At 40.3% G+C, this 19075-nt stretch overlaps 1 protein-coding gene across 1 annotated transcript in view; it reads left to right on the top strand.

Moving 5' to 3' along the window:
• The window catches only part of LOC137145209 (sulfotransferase 6B1-like), a 29440-nt gene extending 13804 nt beyond the window's left edge, over positions 1–15636 (top strand). The window contains exon 7 of the mRNA XM_067535898.1: positions 15617–15636. Within this exon, the coding sequence (XP_067391999.1) occupies positions 15617–15636 (20 nt within the window). The remainder of the gene's footprint in view (positions 1–15616) is intronic.
• Positions 15637–19075: the final 3439 nt, after the last annotated feature.

The following is a 19075-nucleotide window of genomic DNA, read 5'->3' as shown; positions in this document are numbered from 1 at the left end:
AGAACAGATCCAAGGACCAACTTGTCAGTTATGTTACCAACAATGGCCAGTCATGGATGCATGAGTGGAAAATCCCAGCTACAATGCCCCTAATTTTGCATTCGTGCATTACAGGGTGGAAGAAAGAAAAAATTCTTGACCACAGCCAATTAGCTTGTGCTGTGTAACGTTAGGTGATAGAAAATGTAATGCTTTATTTTTCTGCCTCTTAGCTCACCCTCGGACCTTCATTATTTTTTAAATCAAAGTATATAAAACTGGGGCTTGAATAAGACTGAATATATTCCTTTCAAAATCAGAGTGGTACTCATTGCTGACTACTGACACTTATTAACCAGAACCTGCTGCTTGACATATGGCCAGGTACAGTAAGGGTGTATCTGGGAACTTTTTCACTCCCCACATTGTGCACATGAGATTTGCCTCTCTGTGGTTCAAATGGACAGTGCTTGCCACAAATACAGAGTCCTTGGGAAGTGATCCTGGGTTTCTCTGAGACAAAGTCTGACAATCAAAAGGAACTCTGCTGAATTATTTGATTCTTTGTGTGTGAATATGTGTATTGAGTTTTACACTACTTTGCACTCCTAAAGCACTCTCTGAAGATCTCAGAGAACTTTCGAAATGTTAGTACAGCTACACTCAGGGCTGTTGTGAAGTTAAGTATTATTATCCCAAGTTTACAGACAGAGCACAAAAAAGTTAAATAACTTGCCCAAAACTACAAAGAAAGATTGTGGAACAGCCAGACTGGCCCCCCACTCCCCTGACTGGTAGACATGTGCTTTAACCACCAGCCCATCTTTTGTTTCCCTAAATACCAGTTTGTGGAACTACTTTCTCCATTTTGGATGAAGCAGTGACTAATAGTCAGTATTCAGTCTGAAAATAAAGGGTTCTCCTTATGGAGTGTGTCTACCACGAAATGTGCCAATGTGAAAATGGAATTGTCTTGCTCAGCAGAACTCCCTTTGAGTATGCAGTAGTATTGCCAATCCCACGCCTTCCAAAATCACGAGTCAGGCCTCAAGAAATCGTAGGATTGGCTTAAAATCATGATTTAAAAAATAAAACAATACATTTGTGGTTCTTTTGTTTGCCTTCTGGTTTCTCAGGGTTTAAGGCTCACCCAGGGCACATTTTCTAGTTTTTGTCTGAAACTATGAGGGCTAGACACGTTTATTTATTTTTTAAATGAAAGATGAAATTCTCACATAATCACTTGACTGGGGGATCTGGGGCTTTAAGAAAATCTGAGACCCACAATCAAATTGCTAGAGTTGGCCACACAGTGCAGTTTCACGTCTCATTTTTGTACAAAGAGTAACATTTTACTGCTGTCAGCCCCCTTGAAATAACACAGAAGAGAGAGTGAATGGGATCCTTTCCTGACTCATGGCTCATTAAGAAAACTGGTATCTAAGTTTCTTAGAAGGACAATCTGTGCAAGCCCATCATTCTCCAATGTTGTGCTCTGTCGCACGTGTGCAACCCTACGGATGGGCAGAATGATGCAGGTGGAACACAGGGCAGAATTCTTGACCAATTAAGTTGAACATGTTGAAATGAGAGCAGCATTTGGCCTGCAGAATCTTTAGGTAGGTGTTGTTACATACCAGAAAGAACATTGTTTGGATTTCAGAACACAGGCTAACCTTGTAGGTCATTTAACACCCGCCCCCCATGCTGTTATTTAAAAACGCTGCAAATTTGATTTGGAGCCACAATAAGGTCGCAAACCTGCAAACACTCACTCTCTTTAAATGTATGCATGTGAGTAGTCCCACCGAAATGACGGCACTACTCATGAAGTTAAGGTTGTGTAATCCTTCATACAGCAACATTTGGTTTTTAAGTCCAAAGACAGGGAAAAAAGCAGTGGGGGGAGGTATGGATTTTTGTCTGAATCCAGGGCAGGGCAACTCAGCTAGAAGAGTCCAGAAAATCTAGAAGTAGGGTGTAGAAGTTATTAGATACGCTCAGTAATTGTTTCGGAAGCTGTGTAGAAGGTTTCCAGTTCTGGTGCTTAGTGTAATAGAAGACAGGGAGGTCTACTAAAGGAATCACAGTCTACGTAAAGGGATATTACCCAATTCCTATATAATAGAGTTGTTCCCACTTTACATAATAGGGATACCCTCCGTTGAAGTAACGAATGGTCCACCATGGTGTATTTTATGGGTGTAGAGGGAGAATTGGAGGGGAGCATTTGTCACACCTTGAGGCTACAGAGCCTATTGAAATAACACTTGGCTTTTAGCTAACTACTTTCTACTAAGATTGTATCTCGATTAAAGAGAAAAAAATTAGAGATCTGGGAGGTGAGCATCTGTAGAGCTGTATCTGACATAGTTGCATTCGTGGGGATAAGATAGTGCCCTATAGAGTGAAAGCCTTATAGACATCCACAGGAAACTGATATTTTACACACTGATCCCAATACCTATGCCACTCGGGACCCAGGCTACAGATTGCCTCTCTTTCCAGTTACCGAGGAGCCAAGGCAACTATTAATCCAAGGACTGAAATGCTGCTGACTGTGAGAATTCCCCAGGCTTTTGTTTGCTGACAAGACTGCAGTGTTTGAGAAAAAAGAATTGAGATGTTGCCACTCTTCTCAAGAGGATCCCGGTGACAGATACTATGTTTTAAGGCCACACTGTAGAGAATTTATTTTCTGAAAGAAGATCAGAGGGAATATATTTATGTACGTGTGCTAGCGTAATAGAAGTGTAAATACTATGTTGGAAGCCTACATGAAATATATGTAATGGGAACAGAGGGAAAGAGTGTTTAAGAAACATCAGTAGATTTACTACTCGATAGCTTTTGTTTAAAAGTTTATCATAAGTATTCCAAATATTGTTTACAATGTTTTTGTGTTTATAAGAGGTTTGTTCACTAATCATTGTGGGGTATTGGCTTGGAAGCTGTTGGAAGCACTTGCATTCAGGGTTCCACAAACAGTAACCCGGAGGTTTAACTCTGTGTAATGCTTTCTGAAAAGTCTTGAAAAGGCAGAAATCTGATCTGTGCTTCAGCAAAGAGTTAAGCTGAAGTGCAGGAAAGGGGAGTGTCATAGAACGATACATAATTTAACCCAAGTACCTGTAACACAAATGGCACCCAAACAGGGACTACCTCTTACTATATTTGCATAAGTGTTTGCAATACGATGACCTGTATATGGAACCCCATGATACTAAAATTGCTGTGCAGGTAATACTGTCTTTTAATGTTAGTAATTTTCATAGCATTGCATTTTTGCCTGGCGTAACAGTGAAGAAACATAAAATAAACGAGAACATACATACTAGGCTCTTAAGGGAACAATCACTAGATGGCACTACAGGCTAAGGTAAAGACTCATTATTAAAACTCAGTCTAAGAATTGCCTTAGTTATGTTCACTTGCATGGGAGAAGTCATTTCTCATTTAAAAATAAATTTGAAATAAAACAGCTACAGTTTTTGCTTATAATACAGAAATAGAAAAAAAAGCTGCTGATTCTAATGCTATTGATTTCTATTTGTTTTTTATAGTATACTCAGTGTTTCTCAATAACTGGTCCATGGACCGGCACCTGTCTCTGAGATCTCTCTGACACAGTTTAGGAAGGCAGCAAGCCAGTCTCTGGTATCAAAAAAGGTTGAGAAACACTGGACTACAGTTTTTACTCAGAAGGATCACAAACAATTAACATTGCAGATATATACCTATTTCAGGATCACCTTTTTTGACAAGCATTTACAGAATTCTCTCTCCTCCGATTTGGCAACCCTTAGCTTCCTTGACATTGCTTGTATCAATAAGAGTTGCTTGATTTACATTCCCCACTTAACATGTTATTTCACTGAACAATATTTTTAAAAATGCAAGCATCTTGCAGCCAAAGGCAGAGGTGTACAAAGGAGCAGGTGCTCCAGCAGGTAGCATGCTCCAGCATAGGTGTTGATGTACATTTGGGAGAAGGGGTGCACTTCTCTACATCACCCCACATTTCCTTTCTTGTCCCATCTTTCTTACAATTCATCTTGCTAACTTCCCTCCGCCCCCCTCCCCCCACACACACCTCCTTAATCGCCTTCCCTTCCCTTTCGTCCAGTGCAGTATAGTTTTAAGTGTGGTCTAAGGTGAGCAGGAACATGGGCAAGATGGAAAAATGAATATGACAACTATGAACTTCTTTGTACACAAAGCAAATGAATGGACAGTAGTTAATGTCTAGATTTTTTTTGTTAATTCACCCATCTGTAATGAAGAAAGGGCAGCATGGATGAAATGCAAAATTTGATCACTTTTGTTGTTGTTGCTTTCTTTTAACAAATAATGGTTTTCTGTCAGTCACCCCCATAAGGCCTCACATGCTTTTCTTGGTGAACTCTTGCTGTGCTACATGAGCTTAGCTGAAATGTAATGTTTTGTATTTACTTTTATATTTATTAAATGCATCCAAATAGTCTTTGGCTGTACAAATTTGAAAACAAAGTAGCTTGTTGATCTATGTCAGCTCTATGTAGAATCCTATCCAGAATAAACTAGACACATTTCCCACCGCCACCTCCGCAGGCAAAGGTCTGAGTAAATAGATGAGCCATGCTCCCTGTCCAGAAGGTCAACAGACGTGCATTCTGTCAGGTCAAGAGAGGAAGTGAATTTCACAGCAGACAGTTCTCCACTGACAATTCCCTGCCACAAGTGCCTAAATCTTCAAAACTAGGGGCTGTTTGACCCAACTGAGCTTGTGCAAAGAAAGAGAGAGGTAGTCTTGAGGTAGTTTAATATCTAATATGCTTTGTATCATTAGTAGGGGAGGTTAGATGCCTTGTTCCGCAAACCCATACTCACAGGAATAATTCCATTGAAACAGATGGGATTATTTATTCTGAGTAAAGATTACTTATGTAAGGAAGGCCTGAAAGATCTGGCCATACATTGTGCACTTGTAGGAAAAGTATGACCTTCTAGATCATCATACAAGTGCTTTTCCATTTCTAACTCCTAGGATCCTATGAGCCAATCTGAGGGAGAAAAGAGAGAAATATTGCCTAATTTTCCTGATTTACACCTGTGTAAGTGACAGACGAAACTCCAATTTCATGAATGGAGTTATGCTAGCATAAAAGCAGCATGAGAGGAGAATCAGACCCCAAGAGTGATTGCACGATGGCCAAAATATTTTGACCCTTATTCAGTGTCAGGTTAACTCCATTGACTTGCACCCACCTACTGAATTTAGCCCATTATGAGTGGTTGCTAGCACGTAACAGAGCCGTAGGTAGATAGCTGTAGCTCTGCTGGATCAAGCCAAAAGAAACTGTGTGATATTTATAATATCAGTTCCCAACAGAACAATCCATCAACTTTGTATGTATTTAAACCATAATTAAGGCAAGCTGGTATATGACAAACAATTAGTCATAAACCATAAATAGAGAAAAGATTGGGTATACAGCTAATATTAGGTGACATCTTTTCCTTGCTGACGTTTTGAGAATACATTAATTTAAAGGTGAGCTGAGGTGAAGTGGAAAGCTTTTTTTTTAAAGGGTTTAAGAGCACGAGTGGAGTGGTTTAAGAGTGTGTATGAGCACGAGTGGAGGAGAGCATATGGTGCATACTGATTTATTTTTAGCACAGTGTAAAAGGTATTTTCCTCTTTTACCTACCTGCCAAGATCTTTGTTCAGGGATGTATTACTCCTACCTGAGCTGAATAAATCACAAACAATGAAAAGCAGACAGACCACTTTCTTGCACTCCCTGTATGGCAATGGTTACCAAACATATTTGTTAAATTGTTACCTTGTGACTGATTGACATTTGGACCTCCCACTGCTGTTCATGTCCCCTCACTCTTGGCCACCATCTCTCCTTTTGTCTTTCCTCTTTCTTCTGTTCTTTCTTTGTTCTCATCTTTTCTCTCTCTCTCTTTCCCCCCTCCCGCTATCTGATTGCCTTTATTTTTTCTCCAACCATTTCTTCTTCATCCCAGCACAAATTCTCCTGCTCCTAGGCCCCCTCCTATTTCCAAACCCTGAAATGTTTTGAGTCTTGTTTAAGTGAAACCCAGGCCTGCTTGGTGTGGTACTCTGTCCCCCTCTAGTAGCATATAGACCAGCTAGAGATTGAGGAGTCTGCTACAGCCTTGGATAGAGATATGTATCCTTTGGCTCATGCATTAAGCTCTCGAGGTTCTAGGTTGTTCTGGCTGACACTGATCAGGGTCTCTCGGTATTACATAAGCATGCACTAAAACAATAACTCTGGCCACTCATATTCCCAAAAGCTCATTCTGACTGCTACACAGAGGTTAACGGGACAACATAGATGCCTCCCAACATGACATCAACAACCATGGTGAGACACACAGACAAGAATGGTGGACATCCTATTTTGAGCTACTGTAAGCACTGATGATGGACAAGCCACCCCATCTTTCCTGCTGTTATGTGACAGCAGCCCAGCAAGCTGGAAGTTCTGAACTAATAACTTCAGAAAGGCCTGTGTCTTGCTTTGGTTTTAGCCGAACCAGCTAGAGCAAGAGATGTTGACCCAGTGTCACAGAGGCCTCTCCCTTGGTATCAGCCCAGTCAGATAGAGGAGCTGAGCCAGTGACCTCACAAAAGCCTGTTGCTTTTACAACAGGCACCAAACCAAAGGTGCTGAGCAAGGACTAAAGCAAGAGGGAGCATGTGTAAGGGCACAGCCCTTGGCAGCCCCCTACCCCCCACATGCTGAGGAACGAGTTCCCCTCCTCTTCTCTCCAGCTTGGGTGACTTCAGGAGAGCTCCCTCACCTTCTGCCTCTTCAATGGCTGGTGAAATGACAGCTCATGAGGTGGGAGAATCAGAGCTGGGATCAGAAGGGGAAGCAGGTGCCTGGCTGTGGGAAATAGCTGTTAGAGTCATTCCTGGAAGTATGTTCTTCATTTCCATGTTAAGTGGCACTCTGGGCCTTAGCATGCTCAACAACCCCCCTGTGGAGTTTATCTTAGGGGGCTACAAGCCTTTCCAACAGCATGTAGAGAAGAAACGTCCAAGGTGGACTCCCCTATCTACATTCATTTTTCTATTCTCCTGCTGGCTTTTCCTCTTGGGGGAAAAGAAGTAGAACCTGCCACCCGTGACTCCCCTTCTTTCCTGGGGTAAAAGGGGACCCTGCTCTCATTTTGCCTATCAGAGCTAGAATGGCAATGGTAGAATGACAATATTAGCTCTGCCCCCTATCTTGGCTTTCCACAATGGGAAGTGTGGATGAGAGCTCCAGTGTTGTCCTCCATTCAGCTCCATAGTCTGTATTCACAAAAACACCCATACTATTGTTTGGATGGCTTTTGAGGGACACAGACTCCCTTCAGACACATTTCCTTGACTCCACTCTCTATCCCATACCACTTCCCTTCGCACAAGACAATGCAATGATATTCACTTCAAGACCTCAACACCCATGACAACATCTAGCACAACCACCGAAACCAGTCACCTCCACACTCCTATTTTGATCTATTTGAACCTCTTTTGCCAAAGATTGGTGAAACTGACACAGAGCAGGCCTCTCCCTTCTGAGGCCTTCCCCTTCTCCTAGCACACTAAGGGTGCAAGTCTAGAGGGAATGATGTCAATAAGCTAATGAGACACGCAAAGAGAAATGCCACATGCTACCACTAATTCCAGTTCTTCCCATTCAATCCCAATTCTTCCTCTCTGGTAAAATGCACAGAGACTCCATTGCCTGTCAGAGGCATGTTTGGCCATTTGGCTGTCCTCTGCTCCCCCCATTCAAGTGCCACCCAGTGCGTCTGCTTGTCGCATTATACCAAATGGGGAAGGAGGAGTCACAGAACATACCTGGTCCGTGGCACAGCTTCCTGATGTGATTGATCTTGTACTCCCCTCCATCCCCTTGCAGTATGTGCACCTTCATTTTTGATGAAAGCTTGAGTTTTGAAACTACAATCAAAATAAAGGAGTGGGAACCCTTGAAAACAGTTTTGCTTAGTCTTCTCCCCTGTTTTTGACCAGCTCTAATTGTTTGTAGAAGTGAGCTAATACTTCACAGTAAAGAGTTTATTTGATGCATTAAACTTTTTTTTTCTCCCTGTTTCTAAAATTTTCACAAGAAGATCACAGGTTCCTCAGTGATAAATGTAATTTGCAGAATATCTTTCTGAACGTTTTATTCTATGGCTTCATTGTTTCCATTCAAAATTTGAGCGGTATTGCCTACTTGTTACTGGGTATTTAAGTCACATGGTATTATTTCATTCCCTAATTCTCACTTCCTGTGTGAATTGTTGCATGTGCAAATTTATAATTCAGCCTGTGTGAGAATATTCACACAGACAACTTTAAAATTCACTTTCTCTCAACATTTATACCAGTAAAACTTGATTCCTTGAATGTTTAAGGAAAGGCTTGCAATATTTAAGGGGAATGCAAAAATTTCAGGAGCTTAGCCAAAGTGAATGCATTTCACATCAGTTATAGAAGATTTTTGCATTATTCTTCCAGCTCTTATATTCTGGAATTTTAAACATATTAATAGGTTTTTTATACCCACCAAGAGGGAATCCAGTTGTAGCTGGTCAAACAAGTTCCAAATGTAATTTTCTTACAACCCTTTTCAAATTTTACATTTTCATCCAGCTCATCAATGTTGGAGTCTATGGGACAGGACTAGGAAAGAAACTGTGGGGCTGATACACAGGGATCGTAACAGTATTGAATTCAGTGGACTTCTCTAATGTATACAAGTGTCCAAATATCTCTATTACAACCATAGAGAGTTTCTCACTCCCGATCTCTATGCTTCTTCCATGATGTCCCTTCTGTATCCTTGTCCCATCTCTTATCTTTGGACCTTCTACCATGTACTCGTCTTTCCCTCCTTCTCCTTGTTTGGCAAATGGCCAACCTCTCTTCATTCAAATTATATGACAGGGTTGCCTGTGATAGCAGGGACTGGACACAGTGATCTGGAAGGTCCCCTCCAGTTCCCAAATCACTTCTTAATATCTACACAGTTTAGAGACTGTACTATCATTTGGTGACTTGATGTATTATCAATTTTAGACCTGGAGCAAATAATGGAACAAATATCTTCAAATATTCATTTGAATCTGACAACAAATTTCAACTCGGTCATTTAATGGCCCTTTTGTCTCTGCCATTTTGTCACTTGAGAGTTTGATGAAATTTGCAAATTTTTAGCCTGAATGTTCACTGCGAGTGAATTTTGAAATTGCACATTCCATTGTAAAATCTGAAATTGGCTGTTCAGATGTGTTGGGTAATTTTATAATCAGCTTGGTACAAATTGAGAAGTGCAAATTGTACAAATGAACTTGCAATTAAAAATCCATGCTCTGCTAGTTAGTTATAAAAGAACATATCTGCAAATTTGCAGATGATTTCCCATCTGCTTTGTTTAGAACTTTGACTCCTGAGGCAGGAGAGACAAAACAATTGGTTACAGCACTTAACATTAGGAACAGAGAAGACTGGCACATAATGGAATGGGGGGGGAGTTCCTGAGGAGTGAAAGCTTTAGAAGGGTATCTGCCATCTCTCTCTTCTCTCTATCCCTTGCAAGATAGAGTGGAGGGAATTTAATGCTCTGCAGGAATATTCCTCTACTACAGCACAAGGTGCTCATCATTCCTTCCTCTGGGAAATTCATTACTGGTGCAACACAATGGTTAATGTAACTTACAGACTAAGTTTGATATACCTAGATGCTGTTTTATTGATGATCCCATTAATAGATGGTGACAGTGGGAGAGTGAACTTCCACAGTTCACAGCCTTTTATAAGACCTCTTCTGGAATATTTCTTTCCACTGTCATCACTCAGACTCCCCCTTTGACCTCTTTATCAGTCAGTGAGTGGTACCAGAGGCTTAAAATGCATACTCACAGCAGTATACCATGTGCACTATTCACAGCAGCACACCTAGTGGGAAGAATTAAAATAGCCCAGATGTATAAAATAGACATCCTTGAAATGGTGCCTATTAAATAACTCATAAAGCAATAATACAATCATTTAGTTTCACAGTCTCCTCTCACGGTTACCATGACTGCATTCATGTTTAAATTTATAGTTATAAGGCCTGATTCAAAACTCTCCAAGATCAATGGCAGTCTTCCCATTGGCTTTGGATCAGGCCCTTAATTAGCTCATGGCATGGGCTCCTATACTTTGTGACACCAAAGGCAGCACTGGCTACTTGCCATGAGACTGAAAAAATGCAACCATGCTTGCTTTGTTTTTATCTTTCTTAAAACAGGAATAGAAATTGCTGCTTGTATGAATTCACCAGCATCTGCAGTTAATCATTTTTTATTATTGCTAGTATCACAAGTGTGCTCAGTGCTATGCAAAGCATGGAAGACATCAGGGCAAGGCGTAAAGGGGCACAACACTAACCAACTTTTTGCTGTTCAGCACAGAGAATCATGTGTATGTACAATGGTTACCTTGACTTCAATTAGCGCCTGAAAGAATATCTGAGGATTTTAAAGCCTGCCAAATGTTTCAGAGCCCTGCAGTTAGTCTTGAGCACAAAGCTATCCAAATAAAATTGTGACACTATTGGTGATTGTAAGAGTGAAAACAGGAGGAAGGGCTGTTGCTCAGTGTGAGATAGGAGAAGACAAGACATTAAAGATCATTAAACTGTCTCTTGGACTTCTTGATTTTGCTCCTTTTGACGCCTCCTGTTTAACATCTTTGCAGTAATTTGCAGCATTTTCTATTATTTAATTTGCTTGCATGTAAAGTCTACATGGGAGTTGTCATACCAGACCTGGCCATTTATTCAACTAGTCAAATATCCTGTCTCTAGCAGTGACTAAGACAAAATGTGCTTTCCCCCTTAGTTTCTAATAATAAATAATAACACTTAGCATTAATATATAGTGCTTTAAATATTCAAAATATATTACAATTTTGAGTTTTTTCATAAAAGTCAAGAATTCATGTTAAACATCTCTTTTCATAATTAAAATAAATCAATTCAGTTACTTTTAAGTCTCATTTTCATAGGAACGATAAGCAGCCATTTTGCAGTCTCTCTATTATTTTTTTTAAGCCTGGTATCATGGAGATTGCATGTGTCACATATTGACATGTTTAGTTTTTTAATGTATATATAAGGGCATCTTTTAAGGTTTTGTTTTCATACCATAAGAAGCTAAGTAATCTGTTTACTTAGTAAAATATGTATATAACCCTTAAGAAAACTCTGAAAGGTTTAACGTGCTCCAAAGCATCTAGAACAGTGGTTCTCAATCAGGGCTACACGTACCCCTGGGAATACGCAAAGGTCTTCCAGGGGGTACATCAGCTCGTCTAGATATTTGTCTATTTAGAACAGGCTACATGAAAAGTACTAGCAAACTCAGTACAAACTAAAATTTCATACAGACAATGGCTTGTTTTTACTGCTCTATATACTGTATCAGTGTTTCTTAACCTGGGAGTCATGCTCTATTTTATAATTATATGGTAAAAATGAGAAGGTAAGCAATTTTTCAGTAATAGTGAGCTGTGACACTTTTGTATTTTTATGTCTGATTTTGTAAGCAAGTAGTTTTTAAATGAGATGAAACTTGGGATAGGAAAGACAAATCAGCCTCCTGAAAGGGGTACAGTAGTCTGGAAAGGTTGAGAACCACTGATCTAGAGCTTCTAATTTAATGTAATGTTAAGAACTTCTCTGGGTTTGCTCATTCTTGCTGTAAAGTTGGATGAGCTTGGCTGGGTCAAAATACATGAATGTATGAACAGCGTTCTTTAATATCTGTAGCACTTTTTGAAAACTCCTGTGCCTGTAGGTTAGTGGTGGCTAGATCATTTAGTAGAGGCCACAATTTGAGATGGGAGTGCAATGATCCTCTCTTTAGGTGTAGGTGTGCTTAGCAGAGGAGGGCACCCTTGACAGTGTCCTTCAGTTCAATTCTGTTACTGCCATGCAGTTTAGTAATAACACCCAACACTTCAAGTCTTTACACTGCCTTGAAAAATGTACCCAGTGGGGGTAGATATAGTTATTACCCCTGTTTTCTGCAATCGGCCAAAACCCCAGTCCCTCGTTCTCTGTCCATGACCACAAAGAGGATCGCCAGCTAACTACATCTCCAGACAGAGCCAGTGGTGTCCTCTCATTCGATATTGCCAACTCCTGGATTCTGGTGAATATATGAGACTCACAGTTTTCGTGAACAAAACCCAAGGGAATAAAAAGAAGCTCTTCAAAACACAGCTCATATTTTTAAGTTAATCTCATGATTTGGGGGGTAGAGGGGAGAGGCTGGTTGGCTCATGATTTCTGAGCGCTTGGGGTTGGCAGTACTGCTCACTGACTGGCAGGGAGAAGCCAGAATGACTCTCTTCGCCTATGTAGTGAGATGGCAAGCAGATAGGAAGGTTCTTCTCAGCAGCAACATTAGGGGGATACAGAGCAGCTGCTCAGAGCACTCCTTGCTCACACAGAATTAGATCCTGCAAGCAGCTGAACGCTGTGGTCCGTTCCAGTGAAACACTTAAGTATATGCTTAACTTAAAGCATGTGAATCCCACTGAAGTCAAGTCCACAGAGGCTATGATAGAAATAGTGGTGAAAAGGAAGTGAGGCAGCAGTGACCCTACTGCCTTTCTTGGGCAAAGGGCCTGTCTGCAATCATCCTTTTGGGTCCTGGAGTAAAACGATCACATAGGTTAACAGGTCAGTGATCTGCTACTCAGTCTCTGGCCCAGGCCCACGCTTGTATAGTTTGTCAGTAAGATGTTATCACCTTTGATAAGACAAAGCTTTGCTTTCAGAAGTTTTGACTTGTGCAAGGCATGTCACATTGTGGATTGTTGGTGGCAAAGGAGTCGCTCCCTGTGTTTCTTCCTATTCCACTGTTCACAGCAGTGACAGGTTTCCCTTTCTCCCTCAAGCTATTGCTCAAAAGATTCCAGTCCCTGGCTCTGCATGTATCAAATATGTATTCCCAAAGTCAATAGCAAATGTGAGGAATAGTTAGAACTGACAGTGTGGTATCAGCAGATAGCATAGTTCTTGCACTTTTCAAGACTCATCTGTCAGAGGAAAAATATCCATCATGATCAGTAACATTAGATAGAAGGGCAAAAAAGATTGCAGAGGCTGTGGCATTTTAGGAAGCTATATAATCAATATTGAGCAAATGAGCTAATCGCCCAATGTTGCCGCCCAGGACCAGCCCTTCCCTGTTACATTCAGTGCCTTTACAACAAATGCTGCCTGGAGCAAAATGATTACACACAACCACCTGAAACCACAGGAGTAATTCCAAAATCACCTCTTCAGTAAGATGGAAATAAAACTGTAAAAAACCTTTCACTAAAAAAAAAATCATTCAAATAGGGGAATTATTTGGAAAAATTGGAATCTGAGAAATGGATAGTCAAGGTTCAGTTAAAAAAAATCCCACAATAACTTGAAAGACATTTTCAAAATGCCTCCTTTCTCTACCTTTTGTTAAGCTCTTTGGGGCATGACCAACTCTTACTGTGTTTGTCTGTCTCTGTCACATGTGTGTAACTCATGGTGAATGTGTGTTACATGTTGCCGGCTGTGCCAATCCACAGAGGATATGAGTTGTTACAGCCCCCACCTATGGCAATTCAATTGCTTAATTCATGCTGTAGCAATGCATGCTTTTAGCGCCGGAGGTCGCCGGTTCACCCCCAGGTGTGTTGACCAAAATGGCAGCTGTCACATATGTATTGCACAATGGGGCCCAGGTGTGACTTTAACCCTTTAGGCTACTGCGGTACAAATGATAATAAATGTATAAGGCATCTCCACTGCATCCCCATAATGAAACTTTGCACTTAAATAAAGGCCTAAACAAGCACCTCAAAAGCACTTTACAAACGTTAAGTAATCAATCCTCACAACGTTCCTTTGAGGTAGATAACGTATCCATTTATCACATGGATAAATTGAGTTACTTGTCCAGCATCATGTACATTGCCAGCAACAGAAGGGAAATGGGCACAGAACCCAAGAGTTTTGACTGCCAGTTTGTTTAACTACTGAACATGCTGCCCGTGTTAGAAAACAATTGCCCTCTGACAGAAAATGACAAAATCCCAGAAACGTGTTATCCAACAATCAGAATGAGAAGTGGTGGGGTCATGTTGACACACTTGTTGACAGTTTTCATTGTACAGGGTTTTTATTGGCTCACAGAACCAATCTTGCACCATACACGTCCACAGTAAAGCTGCTTGAAATATATTTGTCTGAATTTTTTTTTCCCAGATTGAAAATGGCTTTTTGGCCAAATTGAAAATTTTTGTGGGAAATTTTTCAGTTTGGTTGATATTTTGTTTACATATGTTTGTATATATACATATATGTTGGCCTGTCTGTATGTGTTTTAAATGTTTGGCTTTCAAATCCTTCCCCTCCAATTTTTTTTTCAGTTTTGATTTTTCATTGATGAAATAGGAACATTTCACAGGAAATACATTTAAAAAAAATGTCCCAAGAAAAATAATTGACATTTCCTGATTAGCTCCCACCAATAGGAGCTTCTCATGGACTTCAGTGGGTACAGGATTGGGTTTTAGACAGTTTGTAAAAATTCAGACCAATTTTGGTATGTTTATGATAGCAGGCTGGAAAACATTTACTTCAGTGATGAAGTCAGTGATAATTCACCAGTTTGTAAAAAAAACCCATTTCACTGTTTTACCTCCCCTCAGTAGCACATACATTTTTTCTCAAAATCTTAAGTCTTTACAGGTGACCACCTTTTTTGTATTAAAAATGACAGGGTTTTTTGCCAAAAAGCCATTGCACTTTTTGGTAGAAATGGAAAAACTTTGTTCAAGTCCAAAATCTCATATGTTCACAAAATCCTATCAAATTCAGATTTTTTTTTCATGAATAAGTTGATGATTTCATGCAGCTCCAATGAGCAGTTACACTTTAGGTTATTAGCTGACACTTTCAGGAACTATGAAATATATGCTAGGCCAAACGCACATAGTCTCATTGATTTCAGTGGAGCTACCTGTGAGAGTAAGGTGTCCTCTTGTGGAATAAAATAAAGTAGTGGGGTTGCCAACATTTGGTTTCCAAATTGATCCGTGATCATATGAACAAACCCATTGAAACTTTAACAGCGCTCAAAAGCTCCATGCACTTTTCAGCAGTTCCAAAATCCGCTGTGGAACCCAGGCTTCATTAACAAAGAAAGAAAGAAAGAAGTATTAATAAACCATGTACAAAATGTGCCATGACAAGGAAGGATGCAACCTACAACACAAAACCAAAAGAACAAAAGGTAAAGCAACAAAACATGAAAAGATTCAAATAGCCCATTAAACCAAACCCAAATGCTTTCAAATATTGCAGCATCCTTCCTTGTATGAAATTTGATGTCCAGTTTCAAGTAGGAGTGTATTATTGATGAGGTATTAAATAATTGAATATAGAGGATGTTGACTTATCTAACCTTTTGGATTGTTTCAGAGATCACCACAATCTTTTAAATATCATTTTGAATCAACATATATGTTTCAGAAGTGAACACTTGTCCGTTATTTCCTATTTTTTTCTTTGTTATGTTTAAGTTTTGTTGCGAGAGATGTAAAACAATGGGAGATGAACAAACCAGTGTTCTGTAAAAAGTACCTCTGAGCTCTGGAGGATGCAAAAGTGGACTACCAGTCTGTGTATACGGACAACTATATATCTGTCTCTGCAGGTATTCTTCATTCCACAGTATTTCCAGCTGTAAAGTAAAAATGCCCAATAGCCCTAGGACATGCAAACTGAAAATTGACACCCACAGACAAAAAGATCTTAATTTTTCAAGTAAAAGACTATATTTAGTGTCTGTGACCTATTTATTTGTAGCAATCTAACCAACTGTAGTATCTGAGTACCTTATCATAAATGTAATAGTGAAATCTGATCATTTGATTTGTGCCTCTTGTTTCTTCCTCCTAATCTGAGAATGCAGTAAGAAAATTATGTCCTCACTTTCCTCCAGCATCATCTATTGTTTTAGCAGTATTTTTTTAATCTTCTTCCTTTCACTCCTCTTCTCCCACCGCACCTCTTATCTATCTAGGCCTACAGAGAGGATGGACTGGTATTATGGTAGGAAAACTATGGAGATGAGATGTTTCTTATAGTGCAGCCTGAAGGCATCAAGATTTGATACAATTTTAATATCCAGTGGCAGGAGGCCCCATTGTTGTGGGCCAGCCACTGGGAATGAGGTCTGCTGCACTTAAAAATCTCACCTTCATTGTTGACAATTTCATTGGTCTTGATGACCACAATTATCACAGAAGGAGAGGTGTCCCTTGAGTTAGCTTGAGTCCAGGACCTTGAAGGTTTTTTAGATCAAGACCAGGACTTTGAATTTAATCAAGAATTACACTGGGGGACAATGCCGTATCCAGATCACTGGGGTGATGTGTTTGTAGCAGTGCAAGAAAATCCATCCCATTCATTCCCATGTACAGAGCATTGAAACATTTGACCTTGGAGATGACAAATGTTTTCCTTTTCTTATCATCACCTCCATCTGGTCTGGGCTCGATTTCAGCCAGCATCTTCAGCCAGATGCTTGCTTGCTTGCTTGCATCCATCCATTTATCCAAGAGCTGGTCAAGAACTTTTCAGCAAACATTTTTCCCCTCAGAAAATGCTGATTCATTGAAACTGAAATTTTGCAGAAACATATCAGTTTCAACAAACAATTTTTCAGGAAGTTGTCTTGGCTACAGGATGGAATTTCTGGTTAAAACCAGAGAGAGCGGGAGAGAGACCTACCGCAACCCCAGGTACTCACCTGAGTTGTGGGAGACCCACATTTAAGTCCCTGCTCTGCCTGATTCAGAGCAACCCAGGTGAGTACTCTAACTTCTGAGTTATTGGCAATTCCGGACTGGGTCTCTCTCTCCCTCATTTTCCCCCCAAAAGCTTTTTGTTTCCTTCCACAATGGAATACAATCAAATGTTGAAAATTCATTTTTCATCAAATGAAATTCTTATTTTCTGGCGAGCCCTAATATTTATATCAGTGTGTGTTATGGATTAAAGGACTTTACACACCATGAATTTTCATTGTCCGAATAGTTCTGATGAATGGCGAAGCCATGAATGAGTCATGCAGGTCATCCCAAAATCGATCCCAGTAAACCTTTATGACACCAACATGTGACCATGTATTTTGTTTTCTACATTTTAGATAAAATATTTAAGATTATACATTCAGAACCTTTAGGCTCCAATCCTTCAATGAGGAAAGTTTAAAAAAAAACTGGGCTTGTTTAGTCTTGAGAAAAGAAGATGGGGAACCTGAAAACAGTCTTCAAATATGTTAAGAGCTGCTATAAAGATGATGATCAATTGTTCTCCATGTCCACTGAAGGTAGGACAAGAAGTAATCAGTTTAATCTATGGCAAGGGAGATTTAGGTTAGATATTAGGACAAACTTTCTAATGATAAGGGTCATTAAGTTCTGGAATAGGTTTCCAAGGGAAGTTGTGGAATCCCTCTGTCCCTGGCGGTTTTTAAAAACAGGTTGGACAAACACCTGTCAAGGATCATCTAGGTTTACTGGGTCCTGCCACAGCACAGAGGGCTGGACTTGATGACTTCCTGAGGTCCCTTCCAGCCCTACATTTCTATGATTCTATGAAACATACAAGAGGACCCCTATTCCTGCTCAGAGTCCCAGTGACTTTCCAACATGCTGTTCCCATTGCAAATCAGGGTGTTTAACCAGAAGGCCTTAGTTACTAGGTACAGGCCTCCTGAAGTGACAGAAAAGGGAATGTTAGCATGTTTTCATAGTCTGTACACATTCTCTAAAATATATTTGCTAACAGTCATATTGTTGAGATTTTAGGAGCTGATTTCTCCCAATATGCTGGCACTACAAATGGATGTTGTCACTGCAAACAGAGCCAGGCTCTCTCTCTATGGGTGGGATTTTGAAACAATATTTTGCTCTCTCTTCCCTCAGAACATAAATAGCTCCCGTCCACGGGGATGACACACCTGTACAAAGGGTCTGAAGATTTATGGTTAGCAAGGTGATGCATTGGGGCACCCACAAACTCACTGACTTATTTTATCTGTTATGCGCATTTAGTTTTATACACAATGTTCATCACTGTAGTTATCTGAGAAATTCCTTTTACCATGAAAAGAAGTTGGAGGAGGTGAGGACTGGAGCCTTGAGGCAGCCTCAAGCTTCCTGCTTCAGGAAAAGTGAAGCCCAGCTTCTTGTGCTGGGATCTGGTCTTAGCTGCCACCATTTTAAAAAGTTTTGAATGGACAATTGTCCAAAGAAGCTTGAGTTCTGGGAGTCAGAGTTCCTCTGTCACTGGAGAGAAGTGCCTGCACTCTACTGAATTTTAGCTGTTATACAGAACTTTATATATATTACCTAAGTGATCAGAAGAATGCCCCTAAGAGACAAGTACACAGTATTATTACCATTGCAGAGAAGAGAAAACTGAGAAATGTTACATGATCTGACTAATACCACGGAGGAGAGTCAGTATCAGAGACAGGGCTGTTTATAGAACTCTCTTGGGCCCAGATCCTCAAAGATATTTAGGTGCCTAACCAGTTGAAATCAGTGGAAGTTAGGTACTTACATACCTTTGAGGAGCTGGGCTTTGTTCTCAGTTCTGTGCTTAGTCCACTAAACCATTCTGACTCTTTGTGGCCAGGGATCACATTGTCCACTCAGGAGACACGCTGTCTGGGAAGGAGCTTTCAGAACCACCACAACTAACTGGGCGAAACTGCCATCACAATCACAAATCTGCCATGGGGCCAGTGATGATTGGTTGTATGGACCTTAAAGGCTGGCTCTGGGCAGCTGCAGGTGGGAGTGGAAATAATCCATAATCTTTCAGAGAAATTAGGGACAAATTTTTCCACTCTACCAGCCAGTTTACATTTGTAAGGCTAGCTTCACAAAGAGAAGGGCAAGGAACTTAGACAAAAAGCTGAAATGATTCTTGATATTTCTAGTTCCCAAAATGAGAGAGGAGGTGGC

Source organism: Emydura macquarii, unplaced genomic scaffold (assembly GCF_026122565.2).
Source record: "Emydura macquarii macquarii isolate MOO-44397 ecotype Brisbane River unplaced genomic scaffold, CSIRO-AGI_Emac_v2 contig_3517, whole genome shotgun sequence".
Taxonomy (NCBI): Eukaryota; Metazoa; Chordata; order Testudines; family Chelidae; genus Emydura; species Emydura macquarii.
The sequence above is the reverse complement of the archived record's forward strand: the minus strand, read 5'-3'. Positions and strand labels throughout refer to the sequence as shown.